The sequence below is a fragment of the Lotus japonicus genome, chromosome 5 (assembly GCF_012489685.1).
Source record: "Lotus japonicus ecotype B-129 chromosome 5, LjGifu_v1.2".
NCBI lineage: Eukaryota > Viridiplantae > Streptophyta > Magnoliopsida > Fabales > Fabaceae > Lotus > Lotus japonicus.
The window spans coordinates 12,423,156-12,438,238 of record NC_080045.1 but is presented as its reverse complement, the minus strand read 5'-3'; the positions used below and the strand labels follow the sequence as shown (position 1 = coordinate 12,438,238).

Sequence of the window (15,083 nt, the reverse complement as noted above, 5' to 3'; positions counted from 1 at the left end):
GCTCTTAACTATCGGATGATCTAGTGTAAAACCTTATGGGGAGCACGTCGAAGCCATGATCTGGCCTTGATCATCCCTCACAATTATCCTGAGGGAACAAAGTTCTCCTTCAAAAAAAAGCAACATCTATATTTGCTTTTAATACATTAGGTTGTGGGGTATCCAAATCGCTTGAGGCCTTATTTTTTTCCCCTTTCTCATGACATTATTAAGTATATTTTTCCTTTCTTAATTAAAAAATTAATAAATATATTTGTATCAAAAAATTAATTTATTATTTTACCACATAATAACTAATATAATTTAGAAAATAAACAAAGAGATATAAATTAGTGTGGTAAACAAGCGAGACTCCATAAGGATGAGAGCACAACGCGAAGAACGTTGTGAAATAAAGGTATTCATGTGCCCGATTTGGTGTAAAGGGTGTGAATTGCCCCGATATTAGGCTTTTCTTGGAACCAAGGTCTTGATCAGAGTCTTCTAGAGTGAATATCTGTCATTATTCGAATGCTTCAAAAGAGGTTGTCGCGATGACTTGCCGTGTATGCTATGACATCTGGAGGGCATGTGAAAGGTTATGTTTTGATAGGAAGGAGAGCATTACTATTAAAGTGACTAACCGTGTTGTGAATGAAATGATGGAGCATCAAGGTAATCAAATTTTGGCACGGAGCTGTTAGCATGACCATGGGGTATCCAAGTAGTATACTAAGGGGGTACTGGCTTGTGAAAATTTCTTTGCTTGCTCTGGCTGTTTGCTGCTATCGGCTAGCTGAAATTTTCCTTGTTAGCATTTTGTTCTCTGTTTTGGTTTTCTCTTAGATAGCTGTTGTCGGAGACTTGTTGATAGTAAATTCTATTTATGTATGTTGGGTTGGAGCACCCCTTGTGCACCCTATTAATATTATTTGGCCTTTCAAAAAAAAAAGGTAATCAAATGTTGATAACTAAAGGATCACAAATGGATGAGCAAAATCTTATTAAACATTTGAAGCGTCCGATGTGAGGAATTCTTTACCTAAACGTTGATGTAAAACAAAACTCATTATTCCTTCTACGTAATATATTGTAATTGGTTGTTATTTTTATACTAACGGTGCATATCATTACATTCTTTTTTTATTTATTTAAACTGTGGAGGGTGAACTTCACATCTTACAAATTAAAATGACACAAGTAAGCCTAATCCCGAATGAAATGCTATCAGCAAAGAATTGAGGCAGATACATCCTTGTGAAGTACCATGTAGTCATGTACACAATCTCAAGCCTTACCGACCTAGCACGCTTCTACTAGTCGAAACCCATTTGGGTAAATTGATGGATACTTGGTATGGGTACATGAACACTTGCCAAGTTGCCGCCCTCCGTCGCTTTGAAAGAAACACCGGGAGTGATGTTGTAGGTCCCGTTGTGTGACAGGGCGCGTGGAGGTTAAGGAGCGTGACATTAATGGCGCCTCGATTTCAAACTTTTTTTGCTTCTGTTGTTGCTGCCTGCCATCACTGACAAAAACAACACTAAAACAAACAAGATTGAAACACTTGGGAACTGAGCACCAGAGAAAGCTGAGCTTCTTCTACCAATGCCTACCCTCCACCCTTAACCCCCTCTTTCTTAAACTAGGGTTCCTCACCTCACACTTTCACATTCACTGCATCCATCTCAGTTCACACCACACCAACTTCCCCCTCTGGTAACTTTTTTGTGTTGGAGCTATTTTCTTCCATTTTTTTTTTTCACTTTTTCCATCTATTTGCTTACAAAGTTCAGTTCTTTCTTTTTTCTCCTCATAGTTCTAACTCAAAGTTCATCTGGGTATTAGTACATTTGCACTAGTGTGTTGCTGGTTTCTTAAAGTTTGGTTTTTTTTTTCCTCCAACATGGGGTTGTTTTGAGGAAGTAAAATGGGGACTCATGCACATTGTTCTGATGTGAAACCCAGGATGCTGCTTTTTTTGGGGGGGGTTTTTTCTTCTCTTATTTTTCTGGTTGGTTTCTATTTTACAACACTTGGCAACTAGTTAACAACAAAAACATGTTGATCTTAAAGATGGTTTCTTTTTATTGGTGTGTGATTGATGATTTCTCTGCCAGTGCTTGTGCTGGTTTGCCCTATCTGTTTTTTTTATTGGTTAGTTTACTTTTCTTTTGTATTATAGTGATTTGGTTTCAAGCTGCATGTAGATCTGGGTTTTGTCTCTCAGCTGTGTTCATGAAATGCTTAAAGTTTGCATCTTTTCTCCATTTTTCTTCCTGGGGTTTCACTTATGAATAATGGGTGGCAAAAACTGCTCCTACATTTATTAGGTTTCTGGTTTTATGTTGCAGAAAAGAAAATTGCACTTTTTTGTTTTTTTGTCTTGGAACATGAAAGAGTTGTGAAATTGTAGGGGTCTATGCTCTATGGAGTATAAACCAAAATTGCAATTTTGGTTTAAGTTGGGCTTGGATGCTGATCGGGTTTCATTGTATTTTGTTGCTGTTCCATAAAGGCTCAGGTGTTTTGTGGTACTGGAGTAAAAATGAGGGAAGGTGTAAAAGAAATTTGGAAAAGTTGGAAGATGGTTTTCGGCTAATAATTATTTACTAATTATTTTGGTGCAAGGTTCTGTTTATTTGATATTTCTATTAGTCTATTTATTATTTGTGTTTTGAATTGGGTTGGTGGTAGTGGAGTTAGTTTACTTGGAGTTTCTTTGAAGGGATTATATGCTGTTTGTTTGTTAGATTTTTTGTTGTTCAATGCTGATCCTAGGTGGTCATCTACTGGAAAGTGCAAAACTTTGCATCTTTTCATAGTTATAAATCAAATTCCTTATTGTCTTTATTCCTTTCGCAGATTAACATTGCAGGAAGTGTGGGTCAGGGGCTTTAAAAGAGAGAGAGGGAGGTTGTTTAGTTTAACCCTTTCTATCATCAAAATATCTAAACATGCAGACACCAAAAGCAAGGTAAGATTGTCATTTGAGCACTTTTGCAGCATTCCTATTTTCTGGGTTCTAAATGAGGGATGAATTGTTTTAATTTCATTGATTGGTTATATGCTTTAATTTGAAGTTTTAATTTGGGCCTAGTTATTTGATTGGAGTTGATTACTGAACATCTAATGCATCTTATTTCATTAAATCTATTCTATAAAAATTGAATATGATGATGTATGGGATCTGAATGATGGACGAACATAAACTATGATCCATTATTTCAAGGACATCTAAAGAACTAATTTGGGGGCATATTTGTTTTTAGTTGGAACTTGGAACTGTGTAATGAACTTGTAACGAGTCATATTGTGGTAGATCTATTTTATATATTTTTTGGGTCTTAGTTTGCCCTCTATGTTACAGGCAATTTTTTGATAATCTTTCTCTGTTTCTCTACTCAAAACATAACTCTTCTTGTGTGTGTCTTAATTCAAAACATAACTCTTCTTGTGCGTTGATACCATTTTATTCAATCATCTTATTAAGATATATCAAGATGCTTTTTAATCTGTATTCCAAATTTATTTATGCATGCTCATTGGCATTTGGTTGGCTGTGAGCAGAACTGGTACTTCAGAAGTGCCCCAAAGGAAATCTCCAACAACTCCTCGAACTGCTCGCAAATTGAAGACACCAGGATCCGATCCTAACTCAGCTTCGTCATCTCCAAACCCAGCAAGTAAGACTCCAAAAGATAGGAGCCCAAAGGTCACGGAACGTAAGTCACCACGAAGTCCAATTCCTGAGGTACATTTTAAGTTAGTTCATGGCTAAAAGTCTAGAATTTAGTAACCCCCTCCTCGCCCTCTTATACTCGGTGCATGTTTAGATACATGGTAGATTTTCACGTTGGTTGGAGAATTGGTCGGGAGCAAAATTGATTCTTGAAGATATAAAAGTGAATCCAAACATGCTATTAGCCTCTGATAATGTAGCTATTGATAATCTAGGGGGATGGTAGACTGAATGAAATTATATAGTTCTTCACAAATCTATTTTCAATATTGTACAAAACCCAAAATATTTAAATTATTTGTAATTTTTTAAAGTTTATGATTGACATAACTCCTTGTCCTTTATCATCTGGCTCTAGAAAAAGCGAACAAGCAGGGTCCAGGAATTGGAGTCTCAGCTAGCTCAACTTGAAGAAGATCTGAAGAGAACTAAGGACCAACTTAACTCATCTGAGTCATGGAAGAGAAAAGCTCAGCAGGAGGCTGAAGATGCAAAGAAGCAGCTGTTAGCCATGTCAAAAGACCTGGATGAATCCCAACAACAACTTATGGAACTATCTGCTTCTGAAGAAGAACGGCTTCAAGAGCTCCGTAAAATTTCTCAGGACCGAGATCGAGCATGGCAATCTGAACTAGAGGCTGTCCAGAAGCAGCACTCAATGGACTCATCCGCTTTGGTGTCTGCCATGAACGAAATCCAGAAATTGCAAATGCAACTTGAAAGAGCACGTGATTCTGAAGCTACGGAGATTGAGAATGCAGAGTCAGCAAATGCCGAGACTCAGGACATGAGGATGGAGCTTGATGAAACTCTCTCTTTAGTGGAGAATCTAAAAAATGAGGTAAGCCATAGCAAAGAATCTGAGTCCCGGGCTTTGGAAATAGTTGACAAAACTCAAATGCAATTGGAAGCAGCAAATAAGATCATAGAAACACTCCAGTTTGAAGGTGCGAAAGAGGCTGAAGTTTACCAATCCTTAGCCGTAGAATTGGAGCAATCAAGAGTTCAAGTCAAATCATTGGAGGAACTTGTGAGCAAACTTCAAGCTGACTTGGGCAGCAGAGCTAACAACACAACCATTGAAACTGGACCTGCACTGGAGAATGTAGAAAGTGAGGAGATGAATCAGCTCAAAACTGAGCTTGTCTCAGCCAAATTTGAAGCAGGAGAGTTGAAATCTGCATTGGAAGTTGCTGAGGTACGATACCAGGATGAGTACATCCAGAGCACTTTGCAGATTAGAAGTGCTTTTGAACAACTGGAGCGTGCGAAATCAGAATCTTTTCAGAAACAAGCTGAATTATATGAGGAATTGAAAACAGCTAAAGCTGATATTGAAGAGTTAAGGGCAAGCCTGTTGGACAAGGAATCTCAGCTGCAAGGTTTATCAGAAGAGAACGAGAGACTCAAATCAAGGATTAAGCAAAACCAGCCTAGTGAAATAGAATCCGAGTTTGTGGTGGAGCTTAACAAATTGGATTCTGATATAGCTGAGTTGAAGGCAAGGTTATTGGACAGAGAGACAGAACTGCAAAATGTGACCGAGGAAAACAATGCACTCAAGATGGAAATAAACACAAGGGAGTTAGAGAAGAATAAAATCACGGATGAAGCTGTTGCTTCAGCTGAAGCAGCAAGGGCTGCGGAGCGAGAGGCTCTGACGAAACTTGGCTACATAGCAGAAGAAGCTGATAAAAATAACATAAGGGTAGAACGGGTAACTGAGCAGTTAGATGCTGCACAGGCTGCAAATTCCGAGTTAGAGGCTGAGTTAAGGAGATTGAAGGTGCAGTCAGATCAGTGGAGAAAAGCGGCCGAAGCAGCTGCGTCAATTCTTTCTACTGGAAACAATGGAAAGTTTGTGGATCGCACAGCGTCACTCGACAGTAGCTACAACAACTCTATTACTGGTAAGATGGGTTCGCCTTATTTAGAAGACACTGATGATGACTCGCCCAAGAAGAAAAATACAAACATGTTGAAGAAGATTGGAGTTTTATGGAAGAAGAATCATTAATTCATAGATGATGACACTGCACTATTGCAGGTAATGTAGTATTGTATACTGTTGTTGAGCCAATGGTGTTTGATGTACTGTTTCACTGGACTTGTTTGCTTTTGATTATTGGCAGGTAGCATGTGTGGTTTGATCACCATTCAAGCAATCATTGTATGTTGAAGATGCAATGGAACCACATTGTAATGGTGCAGTGAGTGTTTATAGACCGTGAATGTATTTGAACTTTCTAAGAATTTTCTTGTCACCATATCCCTAGTAAGTAGTTTGTAGGGAAATGCAGGGGGGAAATTGTTTTTGATCTTTTGTTATTTGAGACTCATGTTGTCATTGATGTTTCATTGTTCATGTATTAGATGTTATGTGCCTTCCTTTTTAATGTTGTTGATTTCTTTTTGTTCTTTTTGCTGTTAAGTAAAGGGAAATAAGAGCATGGTTGGTAATTACAAAAATCTTTCATCTCATGAGTTACAATTAATTGGTAATGTGATTGTTCAAACCAAATAAAGGCTACTAAGAGTGTATCTTTTACGACACACTTAATTTGGTCAAATTATTTTCAACACGACAAAGGTTACTTAGGTTGAAAGACAAAGGTACAAAAAGAAAAAGCATATAACAAAACCAATTGAAATGTACTTGACGAATCTACTCCACGAATCTGATTACTTCAGAACAATTTGGATCGGTTGTTGGTTTTCACTTTAAGAGTTTAAATGTAAATTTTAAATAAAATGTGTTTGACTAAAATGAGGTAAAATGGTTAATTCAATTTGAAAGTGATTTTTGTTCAATTTTAAGAATTCCTTAATTTTTTATTAATTTGTAAAATGTCACATTTATCTCCACCATTTCTCCTTCTCCTTTTTCCACTATCCGCAACCATTGTCACCACTTGACACCATGGGTTGTCATCACCATTGCACCCTCCACTACCATAACGACTCAACACCTTTAATTGCTAGCACCACTCGGACTTGACCATTACCGTTGTGTGATCCTTCATTGTCATTAACTCGTCATTGCTCGACACCCTTAATGGTTGCAACCACCAATTGGTAACCTCCACCACTACAACTGCATAACACTCCACATCTCACTTGTCGTTGTTACTTGACACCCTTCAATATACCTCCCCACAACTTCCACTACTCATCATATTTCATCTTCGCAGCCACTTTGCATACCTTTACCAGTCGGTACTTTCATATATACGACATCACCTACTAACACATTCCATCACAGCTTTGAAAGCCTTTGCGGGCGCCACTTTGCATCGTTAACCATGGTCACCACTCAACCTCCTCCACCCTCGTTGCCACATGACAACCTATAGTGTTGTTGCTTATAACTCTCCACTATCATTGTTGCTTCTTAGGACATTCAATACAACAAAGATGTATGGTGCCAGGTGGCGACGAGGGTTTTGAATGGTGGTAAAGGTTGTTTGTAGCGATAGTGTGCTTAGCAACAGTGGAAGGTGTTATGCAATGACTGCGGTGGTGGAAGGTGTAGGATGGTGGTGGAGTGTATGCGGTAGTGGTAGTGGTAAAAGATATTTGGTAGCAGTAAGGACACCAATGAATTTGTTAATTGATCTTAATTTTTTATAAGTGAAAATTATACAAACTAAAAACGAAGGTTTAAAAAAAACTAAGTTTAATCTTTAAAAATTTCAAAACCTAAAACTAAAAATTACCCAAAATGAGTCCCTTACCCGTTACTTTTTCAATGTTAATTATTTCAAAACACACTAAGGTAGCGTTTGACCCAACTTTTTTATAACTTAAAAGTTACTTATAAGTAAAAGTTAAAAACACACTAAGGTAGCGTTTGACCCAACTTTTTTATAACTTAAAAGTTACTTATAAGTAAAAGTTAAAAATAAGGCTAAAGCTGTTTGGTTGTTTTCATATTTTTCACATCTTAAATGTAACTTTTAAGTTAAAAGTTGTTTGATCAATAATCTGTCTTTTCACATATACTTATATAAACATTTTATCAAACAGTTGGTAAGCAAGAATAAGCTTATACGTATCAGAAACATTTTTGCATAGATGAAGCACTCATCTTCATCAACATGATAATTTCTTTAACTAAACTCTTTCATATTATGTTCAATTAAAAAAAAACCAACGAAAAAAAAAAAAGGATTATGAACCCATTGCCGTCCCCTAATCTTCAGTCTCCTCTTTCCCGTTTCTGTTACTCCCCTCCACTTCTCTGAATCCATTTCCTTTTCTTGTTATTTTTAATTTGTTTTTTCTCATCTTTTAATAAGCTAAAAGGGTTTTTTGATCCCTCAAAGTTTTGATTTTTCAATTTCTTGGATTACAGGGGTTGTGTTGTCTATTTTGAACCTCTTCTTCCATCGTTTCTTAACTAGAAAACAAAAAAAAAAAATATCGATTTTCTCAGTTGGATCTGTGTGTGCAGTTGAAGTTTTACATGGCAGCTTCAATGGATTTCTACAACAGAACACAAGTTCAGTCAGATGACTCACTTTTGCGGTGGTGAGAGTTAATGGAAAATTACGGGAGTAGGGAAGTTAATGGAAAGTTACAGCATGGAAGAGATTAAAAGTTACTGGACTGGGCGGGACATAAAGAAGATTATGTCCCGCCCAAAATGAATAATAAACCAATGACGATAGCCAAGGCGGGAAAGGCAACATGACGAAGCTTCATTACCCTCCCTTAGGTGATGGACCCACAAGCCAGCTGGAAGATTCCTTTGGATTTGTCTTATATGTACGGGGATTTGGGCCCTAATTGTCAGGCCCAAATATAGGAAAGATCCATATCATGACCACCCCCTCTATAAAAGGGGAGGTCATCCACTTGTACGAAACCAACTTTTTCAGCATTAAGGAGAATATTCCTTTTATGGTAGTTTTGCTATTTTAGTGCTCTGCTAGGGTTTACTTTTTGTCTTTCTCTTACGTAAGCTTGCCCTAGTACAGAACATTGGCGCCGTCTGTGGGGAAGCTCTTCCGGTGACAAAAGGAGGAATTGCGAGCCATGGAGACTCTTTCATGCGGCATGGGTCGACGCGATCATCGCCGGCGCGGTGGTGGTCGGCATGGTGGTCGCGGCGGCGGACGAAACAACAACCGTCCCGTACTGGACGAGCAGGAGCAGGAAGCTTCCTCGGAGGGGGTCCACTCAGTGGCGCCGTCGCCAGCGTCATTGGTGAATGCAGCTCCGGGAAGACCTTCAGATCTGATCGCTAAATCAGATCCAGGTGTTCGGCGGCGTTCAACGCCGCCTGAATATGTGAACTTGGAAGACTTTAAAACCACTGCTCCACGGAGAGCACAAGAGGCAGTGACAGGTATCACGCCTGCGGCTTTGCAACAAATGTTAGATACCTTACAGAAGGTGCAGTCCCAAAACGAGCAGTTGCAAGCCCAGGTTGAGTATCTCACTCAGCGGCAGGATTTTAAGCAAGAACAACGCTTGGAGGCGGAGGATGTAGTTGAATTCCAACCTTTTGTTCCAGCCATCACTAGGGTGGACATTCCAAAGCACCTTCAAACCATGGCATTAGACGCCTTTTCAGGCGAGTCTGATCCTATGGAGCACCTTAGATATTTCAATACCAAAATGGTGATCGGCGGGGCAACGGATGCGGCAAAATGTCGATTATTGCCTTCCACGTTCAAAGGCATGGCGATGCAGTGGTTCATTCGACAACCGCCCTTCTCCATTGATAATTTCACTGATCTGTCCACTAAGTTTCTGACTCAGTTTTCCGCCAATAAAACCACAAAAGCAACAATGTTTGATCTTATCAGCATACATCAGCAACCAGGCGAGAAATTGAAAACCTACATGGCACGCTTCAGCAAGATGGCGGTGCAGTTGGAGGATGAAAATCCAGATGTTTGTTTGGCGTCATTCAAAAATGGCCTTCGGGCGGGAGATTTGAATAGAGACTTAACAAGGCGACCAGCGAAGGATATGTTGGATCTTCGCGCTCGTGTTCAAGAGTTCATATTAATCGAGCAAGATGATCAGAAGAAACAAGAAAGAGAGGAAGGACGCAAACAGTCTCAATCTGGTGGTGTTTCACAGGACAAATCCAAGGCGGGGAAGGAAACCAGGATAGCGCAGACCCCCCGTGTACCAAGACCGGGACCATACCAAAACTCTAAACCTGGCTTTCAAAATACATGGCACAGAAATCCACAAGGTCCACCTGCTGCCACAGCTGGTCAGACTGGTGCTTCGCCTGCACCAGTTCCACTTACTAAGTTGAATGCACCCTTAAGTACCATTTTAAGGGCGGTTGGACAGACCAACGTTGTGCAGTACCCACCACCCCCACGGCGGCCGCCAGCTAACGTGGACACCAATAGGTGGTGCGAGTACCACAAGGCGTTGGGGCATACGACAGATAATTGCTGGAATTTAAGGCGGGAAATTGATCGCTTGATTAAAGCCGGCCATTTGGCAAACTTTGTTAAAGACACAGCAGCGCCGGAGGTAGCTAAAATCACTCAAGGGGACAAAGGCAAAGGCAAAGAGATAGTTGAAGAGTTGGGCGATCCTGTTGGGGAATGCTCATCTATTGCAGGAGGATTTGGCGGGTGTGAAATTTCAAGTAAGGCTAGAAAACGCTACGTGGCGGCAGTACACTCAGTACAGGAGTCGAACGAAGGCGAGTGTTGGGTGAATCATTCCCCTATTATATTTACCCCTCAGGATTTCGCGCATGTAATTCCCCATGACAACGATCCAATTGTGGTAACAATTAGGGTTAACAATTATGTGACAAAGAAAGTATTCTTAGACCAGGGATCTTCGGCGGATATCATCTATGGAGACGCCTTTGATCGCCTGGGACTAAAGGAATCAGATTTGAAACCATACAAGGGAACTTTGGTGGGATTCACAGGGGACCGCGTCAGTGTGCGGGGATACGTCGAAATTCCGACTGCCTTTGGAGAAGGAGAGTTTGTCAAGAAGTTTCAAGTAAAGTACTTAGTATTGGCGTGTAGAGCCAATTACAACGTACTCTTGGGGCGAGACACCCTCAACAAGGTCTGCGCGGTCATCTCAACTGCTCATTTAACTGTTAAATATCCCGCCTGCAACGGGAAGGTCGGGATATTGCGTGTAGACCAGAATGCAGCAAGGGAATGCTATTTGAGGAGCGTGGCGCTCTATGGGCGGAAGGCCGCCAAGGAGAGCCATCGAATTACAGAAATCTTCCCACAAGAAGGATTTAGCTTGGACCCAAGAGATGATGCTGATGATTTTCGCCCACAACCGCTGGAAGAAACCAAGCAGGTGCAAGTCAAGGACAAGTTTCTAAAGATTGGCAGTGGTTTGACAACAGAACAAGAGGACAGACTAATCACCCTTCTGGGTGATAATCTAGATCTCTTCGCATGGACCATCAATGATGTACCAGGGATTGATCCCAAGGTGATCACTCACAAACTAGCCATACGACCAGGGGCGACCCCGGTCATCCAACCAAGACGAAGAATGAGTGAAGAAAAGAATAAGGCTGTACAATTAGAGACTGAAAAATTGATCAAGGCTCGCTTCATCCGTGAGGTACAGTACCCAACGTGGCTCGCCAATGTTGTAATGGTCAAGAAGGCCAATGGGAAATGGCGAATGTGCACGGACTACACGAGCCTGAACAAAGTGTCCCAAAGATTCGTACCCACTTCCCAATGTTGATAAGCTTGTGGATGGAGCTTCAGGGAATGAACTTTTAAGTCTCATGGACGCTTATTCGGGCTATAATCAGATTATGATGCATCCCTCGGATGAGGAAAGTACAGCATTTATGACCAATCAGGCGAACTATTGTTACAAGACAATGCCTTTTGGTTTGAAGAATGCAGGAGCTACGTACCAACGGCTCATGGACAAAAATTTTTCAAAGCAAGTAGGCAGGAATATGGAGGTGTATGTGGATGACATGATTGTAAAATCCGCCAGGGCTAGTGATCATGGTGGCGACCTTAAAGAAGCGTTTGATCAGTTAAGAACATATCAAATGAAGTTGAATCCTGAGAAGTGTTCTTTTGGGATCCAGGGAGGAAAGTTCTTGGGATTTATGTTAACATCAAGAGGAATAGAAGTGAACCCAGATAAGGGAAGGGCGATCTTGGAGATGAAAAGCCCAACAAGTGTAAAGGAGGTTCAGCGTTTGACAGGGCGAATGGCCGCCTTGTCACGTTTCTTGCCAATGGCGGGTGACAAAGCGGCCCCGTTCTTCACATGTTTAAAAAAGAATTCAAAGTTTCAGTGGACAGAGGAATGCGAACAAGCTTTTACCAAGTTGAAAGAAACATTGGCCACATTACCGGTACTCTCCAAGCCAACACCCGGCGTTCCATTAGTGCTCTATTTGGCGGTTACTGACAAGGCGGTAAGTACGGTTTTGCTCCAGGAAGAAGGAAAAAAGCAGAAAGTTATATATTTCGTGAGCCATACTTTACAGGGGGCAGAATTGCGGTACCAAAAAATTGAAAAGGCGGCTTTGGCGATTTTGAAAACTGCAAGGCGCCTCAGACCTTACTTCCAAAGTTTCCAAGTCAAAATTAAAACTGATGTTCCCTTAAGGCAAGTACTTCAGAAGCCTGATTTATCAGGGCGATTGGTTAGCTGGTCAGTTGAGCTATCAGAGTATGACATACAATATGAGCCAAGGGGCCAAGTCACAGTCCAGAGTTTAATTGACTTCGTGGCGGAATTAACACCCACTGAAGGAGAGAAGACTCAAGGAGAATGGGTCCTGTCTGTGGATGGATCCTCTAATAACACTGGAAGTGGGGCGGGAATAACAATCGAAAGTCCAGATAAAATGATCATTGAACAGTCTCTCAAGTTCGAGTTCAAGGCGAGCAATAATCAATCTGAGTACGAGGCTCTGATTGCCGGCTTAAGGTTGGCCATTGAATTGGGAGTCCAGAAGTTATTTATCAAAGGAGATTCGCAGTTAGTGGTTAAACAAGTGAAAGGTGAGTACCAGGTGAAGGATCCGCAACTGTCCAAATATTTGGAAGTGGTGCGCAGATTGATGATGGAGGTCAAAGAAATCAAAATAGAACATGTCCCAAGGGGACAAAATGAGAGGGCTGATGTGTTGGCGAAGTTGGCAAGCACAGGGAGATTGGGCAACTACCAGACAGTCATTCAAGAAACCCTGCCTCGCCCGAGCATTGATTTGGTAGAAATAAAGTTGAAAGCTGTAAAGTCAGTCAGTGAGGGCGAAATATCTTGGATGGAATCAATTAAGACATTCTTAGAGAGCCCACCAAAGGAGGATGATTTGAACACGAGAACAAAACGCAGGGAAGCCAGTTTCTACACACTGGTGGGTGGTGAGTTGTATCGGCGAGGAATCATGTCTCCTATGCTCAAATGTGTCGATATCAAGGACGCCCTCGGAATAATGGCGGAAGTCCACGAAGGTATGTGTTCTAGTCATATTGGCGGGCGATCCTTGGCAGTTAAGGTGATAAGAGCAGGATTCTATTGGCCAACGATGAAGAAAGATTGTTTGGAGTATGTTAAGAAATGTGAAAAATGTCAAGTCTTTTCTGACCTACACAAGGCTCCACCAGAAGAATTAACAACCATGATGGCGCCTTGGCCGTTCGCCATGTGGGGGACTGATATCTTAGGACCATTCCCTGTGGCGAAGGCACAAATGAAGTACATCATCGTGGCGGTTGATTACTTCACTAAGTGGATAGAAGCTGAGGCAGTGGCAACTATCACGGCCGCCAAGGTCAGGAACTTCCTGTGGCGAAGGATTGTTTGTAGATTTGGGGTCCCCAGGGCATTAGTAATGGAAATTGAAAACCAAAATTGGCGAGTGGCTCGGTTTAATGAAAATGACAACGGAGAAAACTTAATAGCAAATCTAATCATGCTGCCCGAGGAACAACGAGAGGCCCACATAAGAAATGAGGCGGGAAAAGTGAAGGTGGCAAGAAAGTTCTCAACAAAAGTGGTGCCAAGAAAAATGAGGGTAGGAGACTTAGTGCTCCGAAAAAATACAATACCCGATAAACACAACAAACTCTCACCCAACTGGGGCGGGCCTTACAGGATTATTGGCGATGTTGGAGGAGGAGCTTATAAGTTGGAACAACTAAGCGGTCAAAAGGTTCCACGAACATGGAACGCCTCTCATCTAAAGCAGTATTTTAGTTAGTAGAAACAACAAATGTAAATGAAGTCGCACTCTTTTTCACTTTCTTTGGAAATGTTTTTAATGAGGCGACAATTGTAATGAAGGGACAATTGTTCCCATACGAAAGAAAATTAATGAAAAGATCATTTCAACAGAATCGTATATGTTTTTTGAATTTTTATTACGAGTTCATGCAATGCAAATCGTATCAAGGTATGCAATACCGCGAGTAAACCTTTCGGAATAAGAAAGTATCGCCTTCAAAAGTTAAAAGCCTTGGCAATTCTAGTGGCCACTAGAAACCAAGCCTCGTCGAAAAATCGGCTAAGGTATATAACAACGAAAGTTGGAAACAACTAAAACAACGAATGAACTTAAGATGATATCCATTTAAAGTAGAGAAAAGGGGGCGATGCCCATACATAATTTGGAACGAAAATAAAAGACAGGGCAATGCCCAAAGAAAAATTTCAACTTCATAAAATAAAAACAAATTCAAGCCAGGTTCTCGTTGTTGGCGTTGTTGCCCTGGCTTGTCCCAGCTTGAGGAACTTCCTTCCCTTGATCCTCATTCCTGTGCTGCTCATTCCCATCCTCGCCATCTTCTTCAGGCTCACTCTCATCATTGAATTGGGGAAGGAGGTCGAGGCTAATGTCATCATCACCAACTACTTGACCATCCTTGATCTCCTTCAGCCACCCAATGCGGGAAAGATCAAAGCCCGGCTCAACTACACTGATCTGCTCTTTGGCCGCCAGAAAGCCTTGAGCATATTGGAGAGAAGCACGCCCTAGGATGGAAGCATTCAGGCGATCATGTTTCTTCTCCAACTTTTGATATTTGGCTTGAATGGCAGTGTGCTTGTCATTTATGGCTTCTTTAAGAGACTTTGTCTTTTGAAGAAGCAGGTCCGAAGCAGCCAAGTCTTCAGTTAACTTAGCACACTTCTCCTCAGCAGATTTCAGCTTGTTGTTGGCAGTCTCAGCATCAGTTTTAGCCTGCTCATAGGCTGTCTTGTAATCAGCTGCCTTCTTCTCAAAACGATTCTTGGCTGAGATCAACTCTTTCACACACTGAGCCATTCCCGCCACGGTGCTGGCGGCAGAAAGCGCGTGATGGATCGCCAAAGAAGCAATGTTGGGGGGACCTTGACCCGAAACATCCTTGTGGATCTTGTT

The 15,083-nt window shown here is 41.2% G+C and overlaps 1 protein-coding gene across 2 annotated transcripts; it reads left to right on the top strand.

The window, feature by feature from the left end:
* The first annotated feature begins 1,489 nt into the window (after positions 1-1,489).
* On the top strand, positions 1,490-6,140 carry LOC130718298 (interactor of constitutive active ROPs 2, chloroplastic). 2 transcript variants are annotated; one of them, XM_057568849.1, is made up of 5 exons: positions 1,490-1,698; positions 2,845-2,956; positions 3,550-3,733; positions 4,080-5,768; positions 5,854-6,140. In XM_057568849.1, exons 2-4 carry the CDS (start codon positions 2,937-2,939, stop codon positions 5,736-5,738), a joined length of 1,863 nt encoding a protein of 620 aa, XP_057424832.1. In that variant the 5' UTR covers positions 1,490-1,698; positions 2,845-2,936; the 3' UTR covers positions 5,739-5,768; positions 5,854-6,140. The 2 variants fall into 2 exon arrangements, with proteins under 2 accessions (XP_057424832.1, XP_057424833.1); XM_057568850.1 differs by lacking the exon at positions 1,490-1,698 and adding an exon at positions 2,113-2,136.
* The last annotated feature ends 8,943 nt before the right edge of the window (positions 6,141-15,083 follow it).

What these genes read in the sequence shown, in the direction of transcription:
- LOC130718298 (XM_057568849.1), top strand. Translation starts at nt 2,937, where the DNA reads ATGCAGACACCAAAAGCAAG. An exon ending in ATGCAGACACCAAAAGCAAG is followed by an intron (nt 2,957 to 3,549) that starts GTAAGATTGTCA and finishes GGCTGTGAGCAG; the next exon opens with AACTGGTACTTCAGAAGTGC. An exon ending in CACGAAGTCCAATTCCTGAG is followed by an intron (nt 3,734 to 4,079) that starts GTACATTTTAAG and finishes ATCTGGCTCTAG; the next exon opens with AAAAAGCGAACAAGCAGGGT.